The 27,396-nt window shown below is 43.6% G+C and overlaps 1 protein-coding gene across 1 annotated transcript in view; it reads left to right on the forward strand.

The window, feature by feature from the left end:
- PAX2 (paired box 2) overlaps positions 1-27,205 on the forward strand; it is an 84,485-nt gene extending 57,280 nt beyond the window's left edge. The window contains exons 5-8 of the mRNA XM_010567710.1: positions 1,144-1,319; positions 3,140-3,266; positions 25,718-25,804; positions 27,129-27,205. Of these exons, the coding sequence (XP_010566012.1) occupies positions 1,144-1,319; positions 3,140-3,266; positions 25,718-25,804; positions 27,129-27,205 (467 nt within the window). The remainder of the gene's footprint in view (positions 1-1,143; positions 1,320-3,139; positions 3,267-25,717; positions 25,805-27,128) is intronic.
- The last annotated feature ends 191 nt before the right edge of the window (positions 27,206-27,396 follow it).

A 27,396-nucleotide genomic window follows, 5' to 3' on the forward strand; every position in this document is an offset into this window, starting at 1 on the left:
CAGGAGAAAAAACCAAAACAAAACCAGGTGGGTGGTAAGGTGGTTTATCACAGGGAAAGATTCACTTTGGATGGGGCACGGCATTTATAATGGACTCACCTCAGAGGGGATGAGTGGGCTGTAAGAGATGTGGGATAGCACAACAGAGATAGAGACACCTGGAACGGGGCAGGAGGCACTGCAGTGAGACTGGACTGTGTCAGAGGGCTGTTGCAGGGACAGAGGTGCACTTCTGGTGATGCTTCTACCAGAAAAAAGGCTTTTTTCCTAGTAAGAACACAGGAATACCAGTTCCCACTGTGTAGGACTAGGTTTTGTAATACAGTAATTCATTTTGCATAGGAGGGGGGACTGACAGAGGCAAAGACTCATCTCATTTTGGAGGGAGTTTTATAACAGAGATATGGGTCATGATAAATCATGAGCTACATGTGGGAGAACAGGACAGAGATCATAACAGAAACCAACGTATGTTGGATGGGACAGACACTCCACTGGGAGAGACTTGTCTCTGGTGAAACATGGAGTCAGAAACAGGATCGTTCCTGTTATCTGAGGGGGATGAAAGACTCATCTGGGGTACCACAGGACAAGATCAGATGAGAAGGAAATTATAACAGAGATATAACTTCTGTTGGGACCAGGGAGCTACAACAGAGACTGACTCCCTTCCAAGCTGTAAGAGAGCCCTTTCTCCATTCCAGGCTTCCTCAGCCCTCTCCAGTACAGGTCCATCCTCAGCACTCTGGTTTCTCTGTGAGCTCGCTCTCCAGTAGCCTTCTAGCGATGCTAATTGCTGTGCTTTGCTCCCATTTTATGCTCAGCAATGGAGATTTGGCAATTTTTAACACTGAAAATCAGCGGAACCAAAACTCATCTCTGAGCCGAACACCATTCTCCACAGCCGCACTCATCCTGGGCAGGAGAGTCCCACAGAGCCTGTGGGAGCAGCCCGGCTGCTCCAGCCTACAGGAGGGGGCTTCCCTCGGGTCCCTGCAGCCTCCCCTTCCCACAGGAGTGACACAGCTCCCTAGGTGGAGGCGGAGGGCCCTGCTCTTTCCCACTCTGTGCTTGTCCCACATCCCTTGCCGATCTGAGCCAGGGTGGTGCTAACTCCCTGTTTTCTCTGTCTGTGCCCTGCAGATGTATCCGAGGGCTCAGTTCCCAACGGAGATTCCCAGAGCAGCGTGGACAGTTTGCGGAAGCACCTTCGTGGCGACACTTTCACCCAGCAGCAGCTGGAAGCTTTAGATCGAGTTTTTGAGCGTCCTTCTTACCCTGACGTCTTTCAAACATCAGAGCACATCAAATCTGAGCAGGTGAGGGCCCAGCCTGGTAATGGGGACCCACAGGCACCCATAGGATGATGGCAGGGAGATTATTTCACCAAAATCACTCTCCCCCTCTTCACCCCTTGTTCTCACACTGCCCTGTTATTGCACATATATCACATTTACATTTTACAGCACTTTCTAGTTGTAATATCACTGTGCTGATGCACGTGTATACATGAGCTCTACCTCCTCTTGTGAACTTGCCTTATACGTGCGTACTGTGCTCTCCCTAAATCTCCATGTCTGTCTTTCCGTCTGCACACACACCTGCAGGTATGCAGGCATGTTCTTGCCAAGAACATGCAAACAGTGCCATGCATGTTCACCACCACACAGAACTGCACGGAGACTCCTGCACTCTGAGATCACGCCAGTGACCAGTGAGCCACAGGGTCGGGCTTTAACAGAGCATTTTCCTTCATGACCCAAAGCTGAGACTTGACTCCCATCTCCAACCTAGTTTTCCACACTGCTCTGCCCCCCTTTCCCTTACTCCCCCAGCCTTTTATCCCAAAAGCTGTTTGTCTTAATAAAATGAAAATCAAAAGTCTTTTTAAACCGCCCCAAGCCATAAACCAACAAAGGAAGAGAAGGAGAGGCTGGCTGTGGACTCCCTTCATCCCAGAGTCCCTGGGTTTATTACAATGAATAACCTTTATTTACTTTCATTAGACTATTAAGCACCAGCACAGTCATTTTTCCCCCTGAAACTCTGAGCAGGGCCCATAAAGCAAATCCGAAGCCTAATTGAGTTCATTTTAATTTCTCTCCGATCACAGCGAATTACTCTGGTGATAAATCAGGGGGCAGGCTCACCCCCAGTAGAAGGCCTAATTTGCAGCTAATTACAAAACTGATTTCTACAGGAAGATCAATACGAGAAGGAATTGGAAATGACTAGGCAGTCCTAGCCAAGCAGGGACAGGGGTGGGGAGGGGGCAGTGTGTGGGGAGCCCACTGGAGGAGGGGGAGATGTGGGGAGGGGGTTGGGGAAGCGCATGGAAAAAAACGGAGCAGAAAGAGCAGAAAATCAGTTTTAATTTAACGTAATATTAATCAGAGCAACTTTTCCTGCTGTTTTGTAGCCTTCCTGGTTTCTCCAGCTCCCGCGTCTGGTCCGGAGGCTGTCACAATAAAAAGGCAATTATCAGAGCCTTTCGGACAGGACACCCTTTCAGATTCAATGGCTCTCCCCCTCCCACCCTTCTGTTAGCCATGTGGCTCCCCCCTCCCCAATTTCATACACCAATGCACAGAGTGACAGAGGCAGGGGATGAGGCTTCTTTGTTTGTTTTTAAAGAGCTAGGACAGAGGTAACAGCGGAGGGGAGGCAGACAACTCAGCAGAGAGCCTGGCTACAGCAGGCCAACACTGGCTGCCTCCTACAGCCTGTCTGTCCCAGTCATGTCATTGCAGTCCTCTGCCCCAGCTGTCCTTGTCACCAGGGCAAACACCTCCCGCCTCCGCTCGGCCAAGAGGAGGGGACATGGATTTCCCCTTTCTTTTTCCCTCGGCTGCCACAGGCGGCCATCCCCATAGCACTGAACGAAGGCTCAGTCATACCACAGATAATGGGCCAGATCCCTCACCCCTCTTCCCCTTCACAGTGGCACACAGGCGAGTGGGATAGTTCATCCTAGGAACCCCCCCGCAACCCTCTTGTCACTTCATCTTCTCCATTTCCTCCTCCTCCTCCTCCATCTGTGCAGGGGTTTGCATCTCTCCTCTTCCTCCCCCCCATCTGTACACTCTTCCCTTTCTCCCGGTGCATCAATAGCGAGCTGTCTTTCTCCTCTCTTCCCCAGGGTAATGAGTACTCTCTCCCAGCTCTGACCCCTGGTCTCGATGAAGTCAAATCAAGTCTATCCACCTCTGCTAACCCAGACCTGGGGACAAATGTGTCAGGACCCCAGACGTACCCTGTGGTGACCGGTAAGCTGCCTGACCAAACAGCAGAACCAAGCTTTTTATTTATTTCCCTCATCACCATTAGCTTCTGCTTTTTCTGCTAATGCAAGATATCCCTCTGTGGCAAACATGGAAAGAGACAGAAAGACTGTGGAGGACATCAGGGCTCAAGAGAAGCTTGAAATTCAGGATATTGGCAGTTTTGGGTACACCTAGAGGTTCCCAGGTGTGACTCAAAGACAGGCAAACCCAGGCATGAATTGGGAACTTGTGTGCCCAGATGGGGCTTAGGGTGGATGTTGGTGCAGGACAGATATGTCCAGATACGCACTGTGATTTTTTCCTTTGTGTCTGAGAACAAGAGGGTCATGGCTTACCCATGATCTGCACTTGCTTTTCTCAGGGAGAAACAATAATTTAAGTTTTATTCAGCCCTGGCATTTGGAAGGGGCATTTGCAAACTAAATACCGAGGTCTGCTGAACTGTGACTGCTAAACTCCCTCTTCCTTATGCCCATGAGTCTCTAACAGCAGCTGGCAAAAGAAATTTGTTCACAGCCTTCCCCCTTCCCTCATGTGTGGGCACATTAAACTCAGGTGTGTCTGGGAGAGTAGGAATTGAGAGCAAGTACATGACAGCAGAGGAATTGGGATGCACAGAAGTAGGAGGCATTTTCTGCAGCAGCTGCTCCACAGAAACTTCCTCTTCGCTGGTGGCATGTGCAGTACGTGAGTGGCACAGGGTTGTCCTGGGGCCGTGGGACACACCATCCTCATACTAGTGTTAGACTGCCTGCCCTGTGTGTGCCTAGAGCCATAAGGAGATATTCTGGTGCCACAGCCCTTCTTCTCAGGCTTTAGTTGCCACTGGTCCCCACTCACACAGCTACCATAGATTTGCACATCTCATGGGTAGCTAAAGCAGCTGGCAAGGCCCAAGTGATTCACCCCTGTTTGGTCTATCTTCCTCTCCCTACCACTGCTGTGGCCCCTCTAAAAACCTCGCAGTGTAAACTGAGAAATAACTTGTGACAAAAGAGGTGCAAGTCCTAAGTTAGCAAGGGAAGGAGCTGTTGCCTCTTGGCCAAAAAGCTGTCCTCTGATGGCACAGAATCAAGAGCACTGGAGTCTGTGTCTCAACTTTTTCTTGCAGAAGCCCCAGCTGATAGCCCCTGAAGTCAAAGCAGCTTATGGCTGAGGCAGGCAGCCGTTGCTTGTTCAGCAAACACTGAGCAAAGGCATATTGTTGCATGCAGCTTTTGGCTACCAGGAACTTTGGGACCAGGCAAGATTAGTAACAGTTACTCCAAATACAGAGGAGATACAGGTCTGCAAAATATCACAGAGAACCATGGGAAGGCAAACTGTATAGTTAGGGAGTGTCTAGAAAGTGTGACATCCCCAGACTTTTTTCATGGCTTTTACTGCTGTCAGGCTTGATCCAGAATCCTTGTAGCCATGCAGTTTCTTAGCCAACCAGAAGAAAATGGCTCAGCTGTGGCAAAATTGTTCCACTTTTCTTTGTATTTGCATATGCAAGACAAAACTCAGCTGGTGTCCATCTACCATTTAGCAGATCTACATCTCTTTACAGGAAATACTTTCCTGTCTTTGGGGTGTAAAGCCAGTAGGAGAGCAGTACTCTCCTTCCTTCATGGAAGGAAGATCCCCATAGCTGGACGTAAAGGTGAAGCACCTAAAATCAGAGTTTAAGATTCAAAAGGGTCATTAAAATAATTCTTCTTAGTCCTTCTGCCTAAGTGAAGATGGTGCATTCCAGCCTGTTAACATGAGCGCAGAATTCCCAAAGGCTGGGGACACTGTACAAGCTTTGTACATGACTCTCGCAAGGGGACAGCAGGAGACAGATTTGGCCTCACAGAAGAGGCTGTGGGCGGAGGCAGAAAATCTTCTTCATGTCCCCCCCACCCTGTGCCATCCCCACTCTGTTCCCTGCAACACTCCCAGCTCAGCTCAAGAACATCCCCATCTGATCCATCTGGATCCAAGAGTGAGAAAAGTTCATTTCAGACCCAGCTTGACATTCCCAGGTGGCAACTTAGCACTAACATCTCAATCTGTATGCGACATTTCAATCAGTGCAGAGTAACAAAAGCAGAACTATTAGCATTGGGAGCTGTTCACTGGTGGTAATGATGGGGAAACTCAGAAACTGGAAATGAAAAGGGAAAAAAAACCCTCAACACCCTGAAAGGCAGCAGGGGAAGAGGGGCGGAGAATTTTTCCTCTACACTTAGGCCAGGATCCAATGTTTGGATTAATGGTGCCATTACCCAAGAAAGGACTTCAGATAATGCTCATTCTTAAAATGTTTTTGCTGGCAATTAAATGGTTGCAGTTATTGATCTTCATTGATCTGATGTCCTCAATTTGCATAATCTATTAAAGATGAATGATTCATGATATGTTTGCTATGGGGCTGGGCAATGCTTTCAGGAAGGACCAGAGAGGTGAGGAACTCAGTGCTGCCTCCTGATCTACCCTAGCCAGGAAATTAAGGAAGAGGCTGGGAGCATGCAGATTTCTTTGGTATCACCCAGATCCCTCTCCCAAGAAGGGATATTGGAGTAATAGTGAGCTGCCTGGTTTGCTGCTGTAATGTCATCTTTGAAATGCCTCTTTGCTCTTGTCCCAGGGCAGTCCGTGCACCCAGGTGATATCTGAAACAAATGTGAAACACACCCACGCGTGCAGGCTACAAACTCTGTGTGCAGTCACTTCAGGATGTAAGATTTAGCTTCCAAGAAAGTCTTCCCAGCTCAGTCTTCCCAGACAGAAAAAAGTATCTCTAGCTCTTTCCACACCAGAGCTGTCTGGCACTGGATTCTTGCCCTTTCTGAAGACTTCAGAAAAAGTCCTCTCTCTGGCTCATGACTAGCTTTCCTCAGCAAGCTCTCTCAGCTCACACTGTTCTGAGAATACACCCCTCCAAAAGCCATCAAACCCTCAACAATGTGTAACTACCTAAATCTTGGAATGTAGTGAGATAGTTAAGTACAGATGTTGCTGGAGTCCCTTTTATCTGTCTATAAGCTTCCCAGAATTGAAGAGCTAGAAATGCTGCAAAACAGGCAGCCACCTCCCCAATGTGCAGGAACGCCATCCCCAAAGTCTTGGGCATCTATTCAAAGACACAGCTTAGCACCACAGTTACATACAGCACAGCCTTGCCTAGTACTGCCAGTATCAAACACTCCCTTTCAGACGCTTATTCTAACGCATCTTAGATCATCCATTTATTACTGGCAAATTACTCGCAAGAACATTTGTTTACTATGGAGCAGACAGGTCACCCTTATTTCTCTCCACTAAGTATCTGCGAGGAATTTCCATGAACAAGCTGACACTTAGGGGCTAGCTGGCTATGAAAAGTGCTCCCACTGTCCTTCATATAGAACAGACAATGTAGAAATTTTCAAATTCCTTGTGAAGTATCAGAGAAAGTTCTTAAAAGCTGCTTGAGAACACCACCTAACCTCTTCCTTCACACACAGGCCAGTGGGCCAGCTACATCTTGTCTTGATGTTGCATGGCCATCATAGCTAGACTGGCATAGATCCCTGACAGTTTCTTGGACAGTATCTTTGGACACCAGTCAGATTTCCTAGAAGCAAAGATCCAAGCTTGAACATACCAAGATAAGGCAAGTACATGCAGTTGAACACCAAGACAAGAATTCTGTTGTTGAGAGGTTCTACTTCAGTTATTTCTGTTGAAGGCAGACAGCCCAGGCAGATGAGTATAAATCTGTACAGGGCTAAGTAAACACAGAAAACCTCAATAGCTTTCTTTTATTCAGTAGTTTCTACAGATCTTTGAGTTTGGAAGGTACTCAATTGCCAACACCTGAGAGGTGAGCAGAGGAGAACCTCAAGATTTTGGCACTAGCAACAGCAGTACTTTAAAAGCACAAGGTTGTTCACAGAAGCCTTGAATCCTTTGAGAAGAAGGGTCAAAATTCTTCTTTAAGCACCATCAGAAGTCACATCTTTTGGAATAGGCATGCATGAAGAAGTGAGGTGTCTTAAAATCAGGTTCTGAGTTCTGGGGGCTTAGATTAATAGTTTGGAAGCAGAGTCCTTTCCAACTCAATTATCTAGCCAGGAAGCTACCCAACAGAGAAGCAGCACTATGGGAAATAAAACGTAATGGACTTTTCATGTATGGCTTGAAACTTGCTTATTAATAGACTACTAAAGGGGAGGATTTACCTACTAGAGGGATTCTAAAATTACAGCAAAGGTAAAGAAAAACTTCCCTTAATTGAATCCCAGCAGTTTTAACTAAATAGACCTTGTTTGCCAGCCTGCTACAATCAGTGAGATCTACAAAGAAAAGTAAAGGTAAAAGACAAGCCCAAGAAAAATGGGGCAAAAAAAGTACTTCAGGAACTCCTGCTGTTGACTGAAATGGGAGTATGTGTCCCCCTCTCTTTCTGTGAGGAGGTTTCTGAGTGCTTCTGTGCTATGGTTAGCACCTATTAACAGGAATAGGTAGCTTTTAAAATCATCACTACCCACCAAAACAGCTACCATGTCCTGTGTAGAAAATGTTTCCTTCTCTCTGGGAAATAAATTTTTCCCTAAAGCAACAAGTATCATCTAGGGTGAGAAATCCTGATGACAACTCATGATGTGTCAAACTAAGGCACCAAAAAAGTACAAACCCCATCGATCTCACTTTCCTCCAGACCTAGTCTATGTGGCATGGGGTCAGATTTTTTTTTCAGTTTAAGTTAATTTTTAAATTCATACATGAATGTATGCAAAAAAAATTTAGAATTACTGACATAAAGGCTACTTGCTGTGTCTGAAAGGCATATGAAAATATTACTTAAGCAGCATCTGATTTCTTGGAAAGTTTTCAAGAAAGTTGTGATGCTAAGCACAGAGAAATCACTGGCTAGACACCTGGATCCAAAGTTTTTCTGAAATGATAAACAATCTTTTGAGAACTTTAGCCTCCTGCAAGGTGAAAAGATATTACTTCCTTTGCTTCAGCTTAGTGAGTGAACTGAAGAGAATTTTGCTCAATACAATAACCAGGTCATTTAAAACTAAGAAACAAACTAGGATTTGAAAAAGCAGAAACATTTGTTTTCCTCTGTCAGTGATTGAATTAAGCTTGGTGTGAAAGGATGAGATCTATTAGTTCTAAAACTGGGTTCTGAAATCAGTTCAAATTCCTTCTTTTATATATCCTTTCTTTTATTTAATGTCATTTTTAATGCAAAATCCACTTAGAAAAGCTTGCTTTTTCTGTTCTAGTATATTTAGGAAGTCAGGGAACTTGTGGTCATTTTATTTAATTAGCATGAATAATTACAAATCCTGTTTTTAATTTAATTCTAATTTCCATCCAAATATAACTTGACACAGATCACAAGTAAAAAGTTAATAATCTAATAAAATAATAATATGGACTCATCGTTCACTATTTTCTCATATAATAATATGTAAAGACAAATTATATTAAACATAATTGCTTAAATAAATGTGTACAGATGCAGTTCATCTACTTAGCAAAAATTGAAATAACCACGTTTAGTGTAAATTTTGTATTTGTCAAAATATTTGTTACCACCCATAAAATTCAACCTTTTAGAAAACAGCCTCATAGTGCAAATGTAAAACAAGTTGATCTAGCTTGCTGTTTAAAACCATGATTAAAACTGACCATTACATTCAGCTGTACTTACATCATTACGCTGAGAGGGGGAGCATTTCCTTCCCCTTTTCCTTGTTTGTACTGGTGAAAATTTCCTGTCTTGCTCCAATCTACTTAGCCTCTGACAGCAGCAAGCAATGGCCCTGGTCAGGGCTTGACTGAGCTGACTTAAGAAAACCTCTTTAACAAACTGCTAGGGGCCCCAAATTGGCTTTGGTGATGGCAAATCCTGCAGATGCAGACCCGCACTCTGTGGCACAGCATCGCAGCTGCAGCCACCAGCAGTCAGGCAGCCGGTTGGACACATCTCTGGATGCCCCAATGCCCTGAAAATGGAATATAATAATCATTCATGAGGCTGCTACAAGCTTGTTACTATCCTACCTCATCAAAATGAAGAGGTATTTTCTGTGAGCAAGCCTGTCCTCTAAGATGAGGAATCAGCAAAAGCAGAAGTCCACAGGACCTCCAAATTTCATCAACTGCTTCCCGTCCCTAAGAAGAGATAATATCTTCTTATCTAGTCAAGGAATTTGGAAAGGCAAAAGGTGTTACTACTCTTCTCCAGGACCAAATGGCTGAGGGTGATAGATGGTCAGATGGAACATACAGGAATAGCCAGGGGGAAAAGAATCACTTAAACTATTTCCATGCATCCAATGGAAGTTTCACTGACAGTAACTTTATGATGCTGAAGAAGGTGGTTTGTGGGCTTGAAAGGCATATTGAAGTGAGGAACCCAGAAATGGATGGGCCCGAGAGAAATAAAGTCTTCACCTTCCTTAAATTAGCATTTAAGTGAACAATAGCAGTGAATGACAATGTCATGTAATGACAATAGCAGTGAATTGGCATTCCCACTCCAATTTCCCTCAACAAGGGGACAACATCGAAGGCTGCCATACTCTATGCTGCTGGATAAAAAGGGACTTTTTTAGAGAAAGTAATTATATCATCTTCCCAACAATGCAGTTTTTGCCTTTTCTTTGAGGCTAAATGAAGGATCCAGTAAGTATGGCTATGATGAAAATTTTTGTGATGTAGATATTTGTGCATTGACAGCAAAGACTGTGCTTTATATCTGAGTTAAGCAACACCTGTCAGCAGGTGTTAATAACTTTTAATGTCCATCAGCTGTACTGGATTTAACCAGGCCAGCTGCTTGTACAGTTGAAATTACCCACTGCAGTCTTTCAGAGAAACGGAAAGCTTATGGCAATCTTTGGCCCTTCTTTGCAGGTTTAGGATTTCTGTGGGCTACTGAGGAAGATCTATCCTATCTTATGATCAGTAGAGTATCATTGTGATGAAACCTTGGAGGTACCTATAATGAGGACTGTGTGAAAAGCTAACACGTTCTAATTACATTTCCCAGCATATATTTCAAAAGTGTCTTGTTTAAGAGGTAACATTTAAGTCCCAACCACCAAGGAATAAGCATATGCTACACTTTAAGGGAGGAAGTAATTGCCCAGCCTGATAGGCTGGGACTCAAGAATGGGGACAACAGTATGAACTCCACTGAACTTCTCTGTTTGTCAAGTGCACTAGTTGCACATTTCCGCCCCCACCCCCAAGACTTTAAAGCACATCTTCCTTCATCAGCTCCATCTGCAAACAAATGTACTTAGAGCCACATGAAGTTGACTTCAGTGGAGTTCTCAAGTGATTAACACTAACAGTACTCAACTAGCTTCAAAGAGTAAGTCCAGATCACAGGTCTACTGGAAGCTCTGTACGAGGACTATAAAACTTTTTCTCTCCAAAGTAATGTATAGAGTTAGCAGGTCAGTTTACTTGGAGAGCAGAAATTAGATCAGACACAAAATCTAGATTTGTAAAATTCAGTTTTATAAAAAATGGGGCAAATAGATTTCAAAACTTGACATCAGTGATGTCACAACAGTTTTGACTCTCAGGGGAAAGCAATCCAAGGTTGTTTCTTTAAACATGTATTTCAACAACCCACATGTAAAACATTGAGCTAAGAGCATGGATGGATCTGTGCAGAAACAAAAAATAAACCTGAACACACAAGGCTAGTTCTCCAGTCAGCAGGAATACAAAGAGAAGACAAGAAAGGTACAATGAGAAACAGATTAGTCTTTGCACACTTTTCAGTTGTTCTAGCAAGGGTCTATTATGATCACAGAGGAGGGAAAAAACCCAGGATGACCTTTATCTTCAGTGCAACTTGCATAATGCTCTTGCAAAAGAAAAGCTAGAAAACTAAGAAATGAAAGACAAAGCGGTTCTTCTGACATGACAGAAAGCAAAAGTGAAAGATACGCTGTGTCAGTCCAGTCTGGTCTTTTGCATGACTTCTAGAATTTGAGGCAAGATTCTCACGTGGGATAAAGTGATGTGATTCCACTGGCTGTAGTGTAAACTCACCAGTGTATGAATGCTGAGGAGCCAGTCCCATTCTGTTTGCCACAATGAAACTTTTCTAAGGAATGGAGAATGTCAACATGGAAAAAAATGTTTCAATGTTGGGTACAAGTGTAGGATTCAAAACACCTGAGATAAGATTCAGCTTTGGCCCAGGGTTCCTACACGAACTTGGGTACATCTTCTCTGGGCTCAGTTCCTCACAGATAAAACAGTGATCCCTAAGGAATGCTGTAAGGATATGTGTTCTAAAGAGTGAGGCACTGGGGTCATACAAATACTTGATAGAGACCCCAGGAAAAGATGAAGAATGCTAAACATTGTCAAGATGGTGAGCAGTGTTGTTAAGTGGCTGTGTACAAGGCGTGCCTTATGCAGGGATGTGCCATCTTGATCTTCTTTGTTTACTGAAAATAAGAGGAGCACTGGATGCAGGTAGCTTATCCTCCAGGAAGCCAGCAATGAAAAACAAGCAGCTTATCTGGTCCTGCAAACCCCCCTGCTTCCCTTCCCTTCAGCAGCAGAGAGCACAATAAAAGCTGAGACGAGTCTCTGTAGGAACCCAAAGCTGTGAATCTTCCTCTCACCCTGTCTGGCCAAAATCCCTTCATTCGCAGGGGGAATTTAGGCCAGAGATCACCAGTTCTAGCTCTCCGCCAGAATAACAGAGGAGAGGGTTAGAAAGGAAGAAAAACAGCCATAACTCAGCAAGTACAGTCAGAAAGAGAGGAGTAGGAGATGCACAAAATAAGTAGTCCTCTGCTATGTTTCCAGCTACATCCCCACCCTGCTGACCCTTTCAGATTTCCCCCACCATGACATTCGGTGGCATTTTTTTGTCACTTATAAAGAAGGATATCATTTGGCATTTAGAAGAAGAAAGGAGCCTGGGACAGGAACAGATTGCTGCTGCTTTGGAAAGGGATTGCAAACTCATTCCACCCCCCATTTGATTACACGTCCTTATTCCAGCCTTAGGAATAAGACACTGATGGATACCTTGGGGTTCACTGATGCAGCCTTACTGAGGGACACCCCCCAAGACACAGATAAGCCAGTACAGCACAGCTCCACAGCTTGCTGGCACTAGCAGGACTTGGGATAGGAAAGGGCAAGTTCTCTATCACAAATACGAAAGAATTAGAGAATGGAGTAAATCAGAAGTGAAAACAAAAAAGGTGCAGCTGAAGTTTGAGGTGATTAAAATGAAAAATGGGACTGTGCTGTTCACAGGTGGATAGATAGATCAATCAATTGATCTTGTCTACACTGACACACTTTGGAGCTATAATTCACTGCTGGGGCAATTATTCCAGCATAGTAGCGGCAGGAGTTATATCAGAGACAGAATTCGGGTACTTTTAGTCAGGGGAGAGTTGGACAACAAAGGAGTAAAAAGTGGTAAATGCCATCCACCGGTAAAGATACATGGGATGTAAGTTATGTCTGTGCAGTTGCAGAGCATAGAGGGAAAGATAGACAGATAGATAAATAGACACATAAAAGTCTGAGTTTTGGTTGTACAATCATTTGCTGTCTGACCTTATCCTTGCCTCCTCTCCACTACTCTTAGAGGGAAGAGTGTTTAGCATTATTATGTCCCAGTCTCTTTGCCATGTTACTGCTGACTTCTTTATCCCCCGTACTGAGTAAGTAGTGCTGCCTCTGGAAGGTGCGAGGAATTTTTCTTCATAAGCCTTGATGTGTTCAAGAGAGGGTTGGGCTCATCTCTGCTGTGAGTCTGACAGGGGCTTTAACAGCCTCACAACACCAGGACAAATAGCTTCTGGTCCCTTAACCCTTCTCAGCTTTGCAAGGCAAGGCCTAGCACTGTTGTTCCCATTGCAAGGGCTTTAGACAGTCTTTCAGGCTGAAATCCTCTCCGTGGTGGCTGGGCAGAGCGGAAATCCAGGGGCTGGATCAGATTGGCCTAATGCTACAGCAGCTTAAGCAGTCTGTTTTACCAGAGATTATGGTTTCACTTACACAGAGTGCCTGAAAAATGCTGCGGTTTAGGAAGGATTATGGCTGAAAATTCCATGCTTTAAAAGAGAAATAAAGCAGGGGAGGGACTAGGAAACCCAACGTGCATGGGGGCTGTGCAAACAGGATTAACCTCTGCCCATAGCACCTCTTGCTTCTGCCCACCCACGCTTCCCGTGTCCATCTTCTTCTCTTCCCTTTCCTCCCCAGTGGTTCCCCACACCTGCTCTCTCTTTCAGCTCTTGGAGAGCTGAAAAAGGAGTATGGAAAATGCCCAGGACCAAAGTGTCCCTAGTTTATTTAGGTATGACTGTCAAATGACTTCCTTGAAAAATGTATCACTTCACTTGCAGCCCCTGAAAGCCAGGGGTACTTTTGGCCCTCTGCCTGCAGATAGATCTGTTCATCCAAATTATCTAGTATCAACATTATTTGGATAAAGGCTTCACCACTCCCAGACTGCTGGTGGTGACTCTGCCTGTCTGGCCTGAAGGTAAATCTGTGCAATCCTTGCCATCTGATGACAGAGGATGCAGCAGAAAAATAGCTTTGGGGTTCTCCATCTACAGAGTCTGGCACTGGAAAACGAAGGCTCACTGGTAGGATTGTAGGATAGTATATAGTTGTAAAAAGCAGAAGCTGGGCACTGATGTGCTGCCTACTCTAGTGCCTTTAATTAACTGTGCAACAAGAACCAGATACTCCAGCTTCTATTCCCCATATCCTCCACAAAAGGTCCTTGCCAAACAGAGCTTCCTATAGCAAAAAGGGAGAAGAAATTACCATCCTCAGCATACCAGAGACTTCACATAAGTAAACTAAATAAAGAGGAACTGTACACCTTTTGGCCAGCACTGATCCTTCCCCATCAACTGAACCATGAACATATGTCTTTGCTGCAAAGGAGTCTCAGTGATCAGAGAACTTTGCTGGCCATCCAGGTTAGAGGTATTTGGAGGAGAACACAGATGGCAAACTATCATTTTTGCCAGGTAGCAAACCTTTAGGAAACAAATGCCTCAGGATAAACAGCGTTCACAGATAGAAACTGCCCAGCCCTTTATTGTCTAGGTGAGCATTGCAGCTCGCAATAAGGTGCCTAGAGTTAATTAAGCCACTTCTACATTAACAAAGTCAGATTTATGGCCTAATTATATGTCACATTTATATTTATCTTTATAAATCAAAACCACCAGAACTAACTTATTTCATAGGCCATTGGCAACACTTGCCATCACGGCAGAGAGATGGCTTTCATTTATTGGCTTTAATTTGTTTACCTGAGGGTGGATGGTTTGCTAGATGATTTGGATCAGATCTGATCACATCATCCATACTTCACTTTCAGATGTTCAAGTATAGGACTCTATTATGGCTGACCCAACAACAGCGGGTGTTCTGGAGTACCCATGCTTTAGGTCACAGGGTTCTCCAATTTCCAAACTTCTTACTTGGCAGCCAAATTAGGAGCATTTGCAAAGCTGTATCTATTGTGCCTATGCAAATCTGCACATCAGAAAGGGAGGTCCAATGCAAACAATGAAAATGAGATCTTTTCTAAGTCCCCCACATTTCTTTTCCCCCATTATATCTCTCTGTCAAGGTATCTGGCAACACTATACTCTGGGAACAGAGTCAGTACTGACTGCTTTTATGGTTAAAGCTCCAAAGTGTGCCACTGTGAACAAGATCAATTGATTGAATATCTGTCTATCCACCCATTAATTGCGCAGTCCCATTTTTATTTTAACCACCTCAAACTTAAGCTACAACTTTTTTGTCAAAGATTTTATGGAGTTTGGCTTGAGAAGCTTTAGCCATTACGCCAAGCATCCATAGATGCTCATAGCAACGCTGCTCTCGTGGGAAAGATTATCTTGTGTTTGAAGAGACAAAGTGGTATAATTCCCTGGGCCAAACTGTGTTAAGCGTAGCATCTTCATGCACCCTCAGCCAGTGAGTGAAAGCAGCAGGAAAGGGAGCACAGAAGCTTCAGAGCACTCTTTTCCTTCCCAACCCTACGCTTTTTCCTGTCCTTCCTCTCCTGCATGTTCCCTCCCTCACCTCTCCTTTTCCTGCATCCCATTCCTCCCATCTGCCACTGCACTCCATTCTCCTAATCCCCTGCTGCCCCTGCAGAGGCACCCCTGCAGTCAGAGCCTAGCCCCTGGGTGCAGATGCTGCTGTTGTCTCAGCACTGGCTCCTCTGATCTACTCCTAACCTTTTTATTTTTATTTTGGTTTTTAAATTAATTTCCCTGTAGATTTTAACCACTCCATTTTCATTTACCCATTTTGTTCTTCCTCTCCTCCCTTCCCCACCCTCCTCTTCCTCCCCCATTCCCTTTGTCTGTCTGTGTCCATCCCTTACCCTACCACAGAAAACCTCTCCTCTCCCCTCAGTATAAAGCAAGAGCCTCATGGAGCCTCTCTCACCCCTTTCACCCCCACCACGCCGGTCGGCTCTGGGCAGGCTGATCTTCAGCCCTTCCACATGGCCCTTTCAGACGATGCGTCCACGCCTTGCTACAGTGCCTTCCTTCATCATGGTGCCCACTTTGGGCAGTCCAGCAGCCAGCCTCTGATAGCAGGTAACTGGCCTTGGCCACAAACTCAGTGGGGATGCTGCAGGCAAGGGGTTCAGTTTCGTCTGATGGGGAGACCAATAAATGCTGCAAGCTCTTTGAGTGCAAGTGGGAGCCAGAGCAACCATGTTCCAGTTCTGTGTACGCAGCATGTGTTCTCAGCTCCATGGAGTCACAAAAGGATTCCATGCCTGTCCTTCATTTTTTTTAGAATAAAATGGGAAAAGAAGCTGTAACTACCTAGAAGTGACTGGGTGTCCCACTTGGATGGGTCTGGACTTAGTATAGAAACACTCACACAGTAAAATCCTGTGTTGCTTCAATAGCCATAATGCCCCTGAGTACACAGCAAGGGTACTGTGTGCTAGCCTAAGGTGGATGATAGCAGTTTGAATAACCTAGCCAGCTCTAGGACTGACAGGGTTGTTCAGCATGGGTTGTACAAATTACTAAGTTAGATAAATATAAATACATAGGCAGTTGGTGAGCACTGCCATAGCTACGTTGTGAGCAATATTTGAGTCACCTGGTTTGGAAGCATCAATGTGAGCTGGTGCCTTCACACAGCAGACCAAGTAGTTAAGAAACAGGGCATCACGTCTGAATGTCAAGACCAGGAAGGGTGGGTGAGAGACTATAATGTCTTACAGCCAAAGGAATACAGACCTGAGGTAGGTGGCCTTTAAGGGAAGAACAGAAGTGAAGAAACAGGTTGCAGAAGATGGCAGCACATAGGAGCAGCAGGCTGGAGGGGAGGATGGGGAGGAAGGACAAGTTTCAGATAGGTACTAGGGGAAAATCCTGTGCAAGGTGACTGAAGCAACATTGCTGCATGAGCTCAGGGGTGGCTTGGATGAAATAGTGGGTATCAATTTAGGTGACCATTCAGGCTGTTGTCACTCCACTGTCAAAGAATGTAATTTGGGCTTTTTCAGAACAGACAAAGTCTTAGGGCAGACCACAGTTCCTAATGCTCAAGAAACACATCTTATCTCTGCCTCCTTCATGTTCCTGTATTATTTTTCTCTTTTGACCTAACATCCTCCCTTTGTCTTGTCAGGTGAGATTTGCATTTCTAAACATCCCTGTAGGAAAGCAGCAAGTAACAGCAGAGAAGACTTTTGTGTTCATAACACTGTTTTGGTCTAATCTTACTGCAACCAATAAGAGCCTTTGAGCTCTGGGCACTTCCTAAGCCAAGAAGTCTCCTGACAGACTCTCTTCAACAATATAGCTCCCTGGGGATGCAGTCATATATGACCACTCCCTAGCCTAGAAGGCACTGTGTTTCAGGAGAGGCACCTGCCTTAGGACACTTACAGAGAATTAGACATGGGAGAAAGTGTTCGAAAGCTCAAACAATGTCACAGTGATGAAGATGCTGTTCCTCACTCAAAAGGCTCTTGGAGAAGGGAGAATAGCTGGAGTTGGAAGCATGTTATGAGCAGGATAGGTGCTAGCGTTGCCATAGCCCTGGAGCACAAGAATTTAATAATCCTGTCTACCTGTTGGTAATGAGAGGAGGTAATGGAAGGGGCCTGCTTGTATGTAACAGCATTTTAAGAGTCTCTCTGTGGGACTCTTATTCGTGTTGCTGGTACTGTACTTGTTTGTTACCTTCTTTTTCAAGATTGAGATTTTGACAGATGATCACTTTCCCAATGAATTTTCCACACTGAGTGTTGAACATCAGCCTGTGTGCGCTCATGACAGAATAAAAACACAGGGGCGTATGTGCATAGATCGAGTAGCAGAGTGAGTGTGTATGTGTTCCCACCTGAATGGAAGTGTCAAAATGAATTAATTTTGCCTGCTGCTATGTAATATTCTCTCTAACTTTTCAGTGACACAGTTTTCTCACTCATCACCTGTTGTTATTTCTCAGGCTAGTCAATAAATGAAACCAAAAGAAGATGAATTTTAAGCATAAAACTTTCTTGCCTTAAAAGAATGTGAAGAAAAAAAAAAGAACTACATCTAATAGGTGTTAATCATACACCTTAACACACAGCTACAAATCACTAAAGGAATGATGGTGATAGAAGAGTAGAAGAATGTAGAATATAAATCCCTGAGGCATTATATATTTATGGAGTGGCTGGAAAGTGGTTTGGCCATTGTCTGGTAGTTCTGTGCCATTATCTAAGAGGAGGTGAGCTAGGAACATCAGGCTGATCAGAACTGATCAGAAACCTCTTCAGGGAGAAAGAATGAACTTGCATTCCTTTTTTCTTGAGCAAATCACCTCTGTAATCTTTAGTCAAGACCTGTGAAAGCAATGCCACTGGTTTAGCCTACCTCCTCCCTTCAGATTAATGCTCCATGTTGATTAGTTTTTGCTTTGCTGTGTAACTGTTACGTATTTCTGATTCGCCAGCCAAGATTCATGCTTGTTCCAGGGCCCACTTTATCAGTTATCATTCTGCCACTAGTAGAGCTAAACCAACTCTTACTCTCCTTTCATTGGCATATCCCAGCACAGTTACAGTGACTCCAGTGGTGTTAATGGGCCATACTTAACCTGTCACTTCTAAAGGCAAATCAGACTCCAGCTCTCCAGTTCGAACAGACAGGAGAGACAAAATTTAACAAAGGAACAAAATTCTTGGTGAGCTACAGTTCACCTAGGTAATGTGAAAGGCTTTGGAAGCCTGGAACAGGCTGAGATCTCAGTAGGCAGTGTTGGAGGTTGAGCTGTAAATCTCCCAGCAGCTGTGGGGGAAAGATTATCTTAATTTATTTAGGCTTTTTTTTTCCCCTGGTTTTGGCTTGAAACTCCCAGCAGCTTCTGAGATGATTTTAGTTCATTTAAATGCAATAAGCACTAACAGCAAATGCCCTTCTGGCTGGCCCATTTTCAGGCTAACCAGTCCAAATGAGGAAATGCCTCTGGCACCAACCAAGAAGCCTCCAGCTGCACTTCCTAAGAGATGAAAAATAAACTACAATCATCCACCCAGTCCACACCCCTCTCTACTTCTTTGGTGGAGAAAAGATATCACAACTTTAAGTATTACTAATAAAAACTTGTACCTCTGATAAAAATGAAGTGTGACTCAAACTAATTTGCATGATCCTATTATTATATGTATTACACCAGCACCTGGAAGGAGTCCAACCGGTATTGATCTCATGCTAAGCACTGTGCAAATGTACTAAAAGTGTGCCCTTGCACCAAAGAGTTTGCAGCATAAAAAGAAGCACAGAGAGGTGAAGTGACTTGCTTAAAATCATCAGCAGGTGAATGGCAGAGATGGGAAGACAGACAGGCACAGAAAATTCTTGGATCACTTTCCAATGCCTTGCACATTGATCATGCCCTAAAGCAACAACACCACAGTTTTGGAACTGCATCCACTGCATATAGAGAGGATCGCAGCTACTCTGGCAATGAGTAATGCTGCCATTCTCTGTGCAGCTCAGGGCCATTTTGATTTAGTTAAAATAGATCCAAAATCTACAATGAAAAAAAACAAATTCTTTTGAGCCTCACAAAGCTAAGTTTTAACATCCATCCTTACAGTGTCAGATCAAAAGTGCCACAATCTTCCCCCAAAATTTTCAGTGGATGCACAGCACTTACGTAAGAGAAGGCTGCACAGCACTTGCCTATCAAGCTGCCAGTCATGTGACAGTGGGACAAAAGGTGATATCAAATCAATATTGAAAGATCTTATCCCTGTTGATCACCTGTCCTGATTCTTTCCCTTTCCAGGTCGTGATATGGCAAGCACCACCTTGCCTGGCTACCCACCCCATGTTCCCCCAACTGGACAAGGCAGCTACCCAACCTCAACTCTTGCAGGAATGGTTCCTGGTAAGTCATTCCTCAGACTTCAGTAATGGTGCACACATGTTTGAATGGTATACTAGCATTGTAAGAGCTTTCACAGTTGGCTTTGCTATTGCTTTGCTGACATTAAGGGCTGTTCTTTTCGTAAAGAAATCATCAGGTGCCTATAACCAATGTAGCTAACAACCCTTTTTGTAACATATCTCTTTCCCCCTAGTAACTGATTCACTGCTGCTATGGGCAACTCGCTATCTATAACCTGTGGCAATTAATTGGTAATTAATTAACCTCAGTATTCATTAACTAATGTAATTATTTTCCAGTGACCCGTGCAGATTATTATGTACTGCTCATGGCTTAGGATATTCAGCTATCCACTAACTTAGGGTAACAACTTACCTTCTATCTAAAGACAGGGCATCAAACTGAAAATCATCAATGGTAATTTAATACCTGCAGGCTTGGAGACGTACTGTCCATAGCCTAAACTAGCTAAGAACTCAGCAATGATTAACAGCATTGCAGGAGAAACTAACTATTCACTTTCAACAACCAACTACTTACCCACCTCCTGTTTGTAGGATAGTGCCTCCAATCCATGAAACTATCTACCTAATCCCACATCCAAAGGTAAACTGTTTCTTTGCTGCCCAATGCCTTTGGAGAAATACCTTCTCTTGGCATATGAATTCTCCTGCTGTTTAGGGAGAAGAGAGGACCATTTACCCTAGGGCAATTGAAGAGTTTATTACCCCAGGCTCTATTCCCCACTCCTCTGATGACATTTATCCCCAGTAGATAAATGAAGAGGCAGGATTTTTGTTTCTCAGCCATGGTAGCTCAGAACTCAGAACTTCATCTGCCACTGATTTCTGTTTATGTTACTGCCCTGGGTTGTGAGTCATGAAGGCTAATGAGTAGGTACACAGTCCATTCTGCAACGTCTGCTACTGAAGGGATGACTCCAGAGCTGAAGCAGCAGAAAGTTGAGGACAGAAAGCCCTTAAATCACTATGATATGATTTGCCAGGTCTTATAAGTGAAAAGCCTAACTTAACCCTCATCCAAATCTCGGAACAGCTAGCCAAATGAACATACACTGCAGTGAGGACAGTGAAAATATCACTGATAGGAAACGTTTGCAGGTCAAAGTCTTAACATCTTTAAATGACAAATCATTGCTTATATACCATGAAGTACTGGCTAATGCCTACGGTCACGTTCCAAAGCTAACAAGCTACCTACCGCTTATGATCTTAAGGCACAACAAAATCTCAGGCTATGCTGTGAAGATGATGTGATTGACCTCCAGATCAGGAAAAGATAGTGGATTGGTCCCCTCCTTACCCCCACTTTAGTCCCTTGGTTATAGTTGACCAGCTTGCTGAACTTTTGGGGTGGTGCAGAGTTGGCAAATTTTAGGGCATCTCCTTCTACACTAAATTTTTCAGGGAGATGGTTTGGCTCCAGAATCAGAGAAGCACTAATTCAATATAAATCAATTAACATCCCCCCCCCCCCCGTAACAGTAGGTAGACTCAGTCGTCAACATTTAAGTCAGTTATATGTCAAAACTTACAGAAGGTCATGGCATATAGAAATGATTAATAACACCAAAATAGCTGGCTCTTTGAATAGGTACTTCTAAAAAACAGGCTTTTCTCAACTTCTAACTGTTCTCAACTTCTCAACTGTTCAGTGACTGCTGTGTAAGTTTAACATCCTCATCAAAAGGATGATGCTGACATCTAAACTGGGACAAAAATTTTAAGACCACGAATCACAGGGTCGCTTATCCAGGAGTAGGATATTTCAGCTCCTTGATGTGGAGGCTACTTATCCATGAGAGAGCAGTGTCCCCCAAAACACACAAATACCCCCAAAAAGAAGAAGAACAGGATGATAAAGAAAAAAAGTTGAGTTATATATACTTCAAAGAAAAAAAGATTTTTCAAGTCAAATGGATATCTTTACATTAGATCTGATGTCACGTTCAATTAGAGGAAGTTTTTCCTGTGGCCTGCTTGGGTATCCTGCAGTAGTTACTGCATCTTTCCACAGAGCATCAAGATCTGGCTCTTTCAGTCATACCCCACTGGTCAGACCCAGCCCGGCAGCCCTTCTATTCCTGTCTTCTAATGTGACTGAAGCCAACAAGCTGGAGATAAAAAGGCTTCCTGGGAAGGAACAGAAGACTTGGCTTTAATGGGTCACACTGCAGATCTCTGCAGGCACTACTCACTGTCAGGCGCCAAAAGTGAATGCCTGGGGAAGGGTACAAGAGTAAAGCAAGCACATATTGGTACTTTCTCAAAAGATCTCCCAGCTTCCAACAAGTTGCAGCTCAAAGACTTCCTAAACCAGACTTAGTATCTTTCTATTTAATATGAAACACCCTCGATAGGTTTCCCCTCCAGAAACTTAAACAGTGTCTCTTGAACCCATATAAGCCTTTAACATCTGTAGCAACCTATAGCAAGAAGTTCTGTATTTTAACTACATATTGTGTGAAAACTACCTCCCGTACTTGTTCTGAACCTGCCACCTGCTAGGCTCACTTCATGCCTCATGGTTTCTGTATTGGAAGACTAAAAGTGGCAAGATTTAAATACAGATACCAAGAAATACTGCTAGTAAAGGTTCCCAGAGCACAGATTGCGCAGAATATAGGCCTCATGAGATCGATCCTCTGTGCTTGCTTGCAACCTCTGTTAAAGGTCCAGGTTGAACAGAGAAAACAAATATGATGTTGCCAATAGTTTGTTACATGCCCCCAAGCCAAGAAAGATCAAGGGTCAGTGCTTTAACTACATTGGAAACAAGAAGCCAGCAAGATAACCACTCAGGGAGTATCTTTAAGAAACATACTGACACGCAAACAAACCTTATTGTCCAGATGTGAGTGAATATGAGAAAGAGCCTCTGTTTTCTCTAAATAAAGGTGCAGAGCTAAAAATAGAACTCGCCAGAAAGCAGAATTTCCAACCCACACAAAACTCTGATTTTTTGACATTTGTTTTCATCTTGCATTGGGGTGAGGAGTCAGAATCTTGAAATAGTTCAATTTGCAAACATCAGGATGAAACATTTCAATAATGTCAACATGTTCTAGATGTCAAGACATATTAAAATAATGAGTTGAAAGGAAATTAAATGAGATGAGAAAGGCAAAATGAAACAAAACAAGAAAGTTGAAATATAATACTTTGTTTCAATTTGCAATCATTTCAGAACTTTTGTTTCCATAACTCCATTGAAGCTGACAAGCTTGTGCAAAACATTTCCATTTTGATGATACAGCATTTTCCAGTGGAAAACTGTTTCTGAGAAGATTGTTTGACCAGTGCTAACCAAAGCTGCTCTGTTCTATCCGTGACAACCTTTCACTAGACTTCTACTTGTATAGTCTAGAGAAGGGCTTGTCTCCAGTAGCAGTACATCCATGCAACACGGTCAGTCATGCATGCAAATATCTCTGAAGTTTATGTGGATGATGTGGTAAGATACATATCCTGCATTTGCCCTTGCCTGTAACTTCAGGTCCGAGGCTGTAGATGCAGATGAAAGCCAGTAGTCTCTGAGCACTCACTTGAAAAAGCAGAGGTTAGTCACTCAAAGAAGGATGAACTGGGTATTATGCTCACTTAACCTATATGTCTGAAAGATGTTTCCTGAACAGGTAACAGAGCACCTTTGATCCCCGTCTCAATTCTTCCTCTTTCCCAGAACGGCCATCAAGCTTCTGCAAACTGTTTTGGTGAAGTGAGCATCCGCTGAAGGGAACTGCAGTTTACACAGAGCAGTGTAGAGCCTGCAGAGGGCTGGTGATGGCAACGGCAGGGAGTCGTTAAACAGAATCCAATGTTGATGAGGAAATTACACTTGTTTCATTAGTGATCGGGGAAGGCGATAGCTCACTTCCTCTTGGTCACAGTTGAGCTCAAAAGCTCATTATCCTGCTGCATGCATGCTTTCACTCCTCGTCAATAAACAGTTTCCAGTGGCTGCCCTCCCTCCTCCCCAGCTCTCCATAGCTGGGGCTCTTTCTCCTCTACTTAACCCATGCTTTAAGAACACTATAAACAGTTTAGGGTGACAACTCAGAGGAAGGTGAGAGAGAAGCCTTGAAATATCAGAAATTCTTCTCTCCATGCAGAGAAGTTATGTTTGTATGAGGCATTTCAAAGCCTCATATACTCGTTCCAGTATATCCCACAGAAAAGGCACTTCAGTAGAGATAAATCTGGACCACGCATTGCTTTTTGCTCTCGTATCCTAGCCCACAGCATCTTGGGTCACCTTAACAGGTTTTACCTATTCCTTCCCAGCTAGCTGTCAGGATTTTCAGTGCAGGATGTTCCTAGATATGGAAATATGCTGAGTTATTATCATTAAAATCATATTTAGCAAGGTCTGTCAGACAAAATGAGGTTTTACGCTGAAACTAAAAACTACTGTGACTAAAATACCTTTGGATAGTGATTGTTTTGATACATACATGTCTTCATACTGACTACTTTGGTTATTACCCTGAGTGTCTTTAAAAAACCTGGCTGGACAGATTCTCCTCAAGTTTAAACCAGTGCAAATTCCCTGACTTCAACTGATTTCATTTCTACTATCTGACATTCTGTGGTTTCGGCTTTAACTGTCTGTGAGGGGAGATTTGCAGAGATTACAGTATAATTAATTGACATTTCTTTTGTAATGGTATCACAGGCCTCCAGCGCATCTTGCATTGCCTTCTTTCCCTATTCCATGGTATCTAGAAGGAACCCCAGGTGCTTTCCAAACACTTCTGTTATAACAACTCCACCACTGTTTCAGGGCAGACCAGAAGCTAATAGTCATGCTGTTCTTCCCCTGTCTTTTAAGCGCATAATGCCTTTCAGATGGCACTAATTGTCCCCAGTCTGTTGGTACTGCATTAAATTGAGGTTATGATCAGATAATGGCATGTTTTTACTTAACAGAGTCATACATTTTTAAGTTTTGGGAGATTTATTTATTTTGAATGCAGCACCATACCTCTTCAGTTACCAAACATAATTCCCTTAGCCCTGTACAGCCTTCTATAAAACAAGGAGACTCAGCTCCTTATGCGGAATAAAACTGCATATTTAAGAAGACTCTACAACATTCATATCTTGGGTCACAGTCTTATTAGATCCCAAAGCTCACAAGTATTTTGGTTTGGGCCCATTTTACTGAATGTGAAAAATGGAGCTGTAGCCCAGCTTGTCTTTCAGATTCAGAATAGTACCTAAAGAGCTACTCATTAGAAAATTATTTTCTGGAACAGGAATGCAGCAAGTTTTCTCTCTAACTCACTAACTAAGCATAAAGGTGGGGTTTATCATATATGAATCACCTTTCTGACTAACACCATCATACAGAGTAAGAAAGAAAGAATGATTCATATGTTTTCCATTTTGTTTTATATTTAAGCCCACCCTACTCTCAGAACATTTCCAAAACCAAATGATACTCTTCTCCACAAATATGTCATCACCCTCAGTACCCTACAAACAAAACTTAGCAATACATATTGCCATCGACAGCACTGCTAGTTCCAAGGAGTTTATTGTGAGCTTGCCCTGTCAAGCTCCCATGCCTGCTGTCTTGACACTACTGGAGAACCTTAGATTTTATTTAAAAGAAAGCTGAGAATTAATTGCAGAAAAAGCTTGCATATGCAATCCTACTGCAACCTGAGAATCAGAAGTCAGAAGGCAACGAAAAATAAACCAGTATAATTATTTATTTGTATTATTGAATTTCATTATTTTAAACTAATAAACTAATTTCTTGATTCTGAAGAGGTCAATCCTACATTTTTAATTGTATGGGTAAGCAACATTGTGCTGAACAAACACTACAGTGTCCTGAAGGGCACAGTCCCAGCTGGGCAAGGAAGCTACTTACAGTAGTTTTCTTGCTGGCATACAGATTCAGCATAAACACGGGCTTGATGAAATAGCAAACGTAAATCTTCATTCCTAACTGTATTTCACACCTTCCTTGGTTTCTTCCAGGGAGCGAGTTCTCAGGGAACCCCTACAGCCACCCTCAGTACACAACCTACAACGAGGCCTGGCGGTTCAGCAACCCTGCATTACTAAGTGAGTACCTCTTTCCGACAACACACCCCCAGCCTCGCGCTCCTTCTGTTTGTCTCTTTGTTTTCTTTTCTTTGTTTTTTTTGTTTCTGAAGATGGTTTTCAAGTATTTGGGCAGGTGAGGGGCCTTTTTCCTCAGTCTCCGGTCCAGTGTCTAGATGGGTATGTACCTCATGTGTGTTTTGCATCTGTTCTGAATCCGATTCCTCTTTCATGAGACAGTTCGGAATTCCAGTTCAGCTCTGGCTTCTCAATGGGCTGCATCCACTGTTCATTCCAGATTAGATCAGAAGTTAAATTCAGGTTCTGCTGCTCTCTCAGGCAGCAATCACCATCCATTCAAGGTCTGATTAAAAATCCAGATGAGGTTTCACTCTTCTCCCAAGCTAAACCCAGAGTCAGTTCCTGGGGATCTGGAAGTCCCATAGAAGTTCTTCCTATCGCACCAGTTGGAACACTGTCCAGAGTGGGAGATAGGCTGCATCGCTAGGTTTATAATAGCCAACAGAGTTTTCTTGCAGGGATATATCCAATGTGTAGTGACTAATATGCCCAGAAATAGTCAGGTTTTTTTCAGAGGGGAAAAACACTCCCGTAAGACCATATCTTCTAACACAACATTTCTTTGCAAGGGAATAGGAAGAGATTTATTATATGTAAAATAAATCAGCTGTGATTATTACCTACATATTTACTGAGGTTTAACAACTGGATAATAGATGCACATTTTATTCCAGTGTTGTTAAATCTCAGTAAATGTGATCTTAATAATCAATCACTACTTAACACACATTCAATAACCTTCTAGAGAGCTTTCATGCCAAATGTGACCAAAATCCCAAGCAATATAACATGGTAATTTTGTTTCCTTTCTCCCCTCCTGGTTTTAAAAGTGACCCCTTATACTTTGTTAGGTGTGCTCAGAACATCTGACCCTGACATTTTCCTTGTGGATCAGGTGTGGCCTTTTTGTGCTGCAGTGCTCGCAGGCTTCCCTCTTGCCAGGTTACTGATGGTCGGAAGGAGCAAAAGGATCTCCTTCCCGTAGAGGCGCTTCAAAGCCAGAGGCCGCCGCAGCAGCACCTCTCCAGTGAAACACAGCCCTCGGCTGGCTGCTGCTGATTGCCTTTCCCTAATCCCATTAAGAGCTGAGTCCCCAAGTTCGTTATTTTGGTTCCTTTCCTTTTCTTTCTTCCTTTCCTTTCCTTTTCAGTTCTCCTTTGTTTCCTTTTTTTTTTTTTTTTTTTTTTTTTTTTTTTTTTTTTTTTTTTTTTTTTTACTGTTTGTCCTTTCAACCAGTCCATTCTTCTCCTGTGTTAACTTTCAGGTTCCCCTTATTATTATAGTGCCACATCCCGGGGCTCCGCACCTCCCACTGCTGCCGCTGCCTATGACCGCCACTAGTTACCATGGAAACCACATGAAACTGCAGGGCGACAGCTTAGGCCTCCACATTGTACCTGTCTGATCACCTCCCTCCATCCCTGGGAAGGGTGAAGAGACCTTCTCCATTCCTCCCCACAGTCCAGTTCCTTCCTCTTCGCCACGAAGGCGCCGGACCAAGCGCTCACCACTCAAGACTGAGACCCCCCCGC

The sequence above is a fragment of the Haliaeetus leucocephalus genome, unplaced genomic scaffold (genome assembly GCF_000737465.1).
Source record: "Haliaeetus leucocephalus isolate CR32 unplaced genomic scaffold, Haliaeetus_leucocephalus-4.0 Scaffold229, whole genome shotgun sequence".
Classification (NCBI taxonomy): Eukaryota; Metazoa; Chordata; class Aves; order Accipitriformes; family Accipitridae; genus Haliaeetus; species Haliaeetus leucocephalus.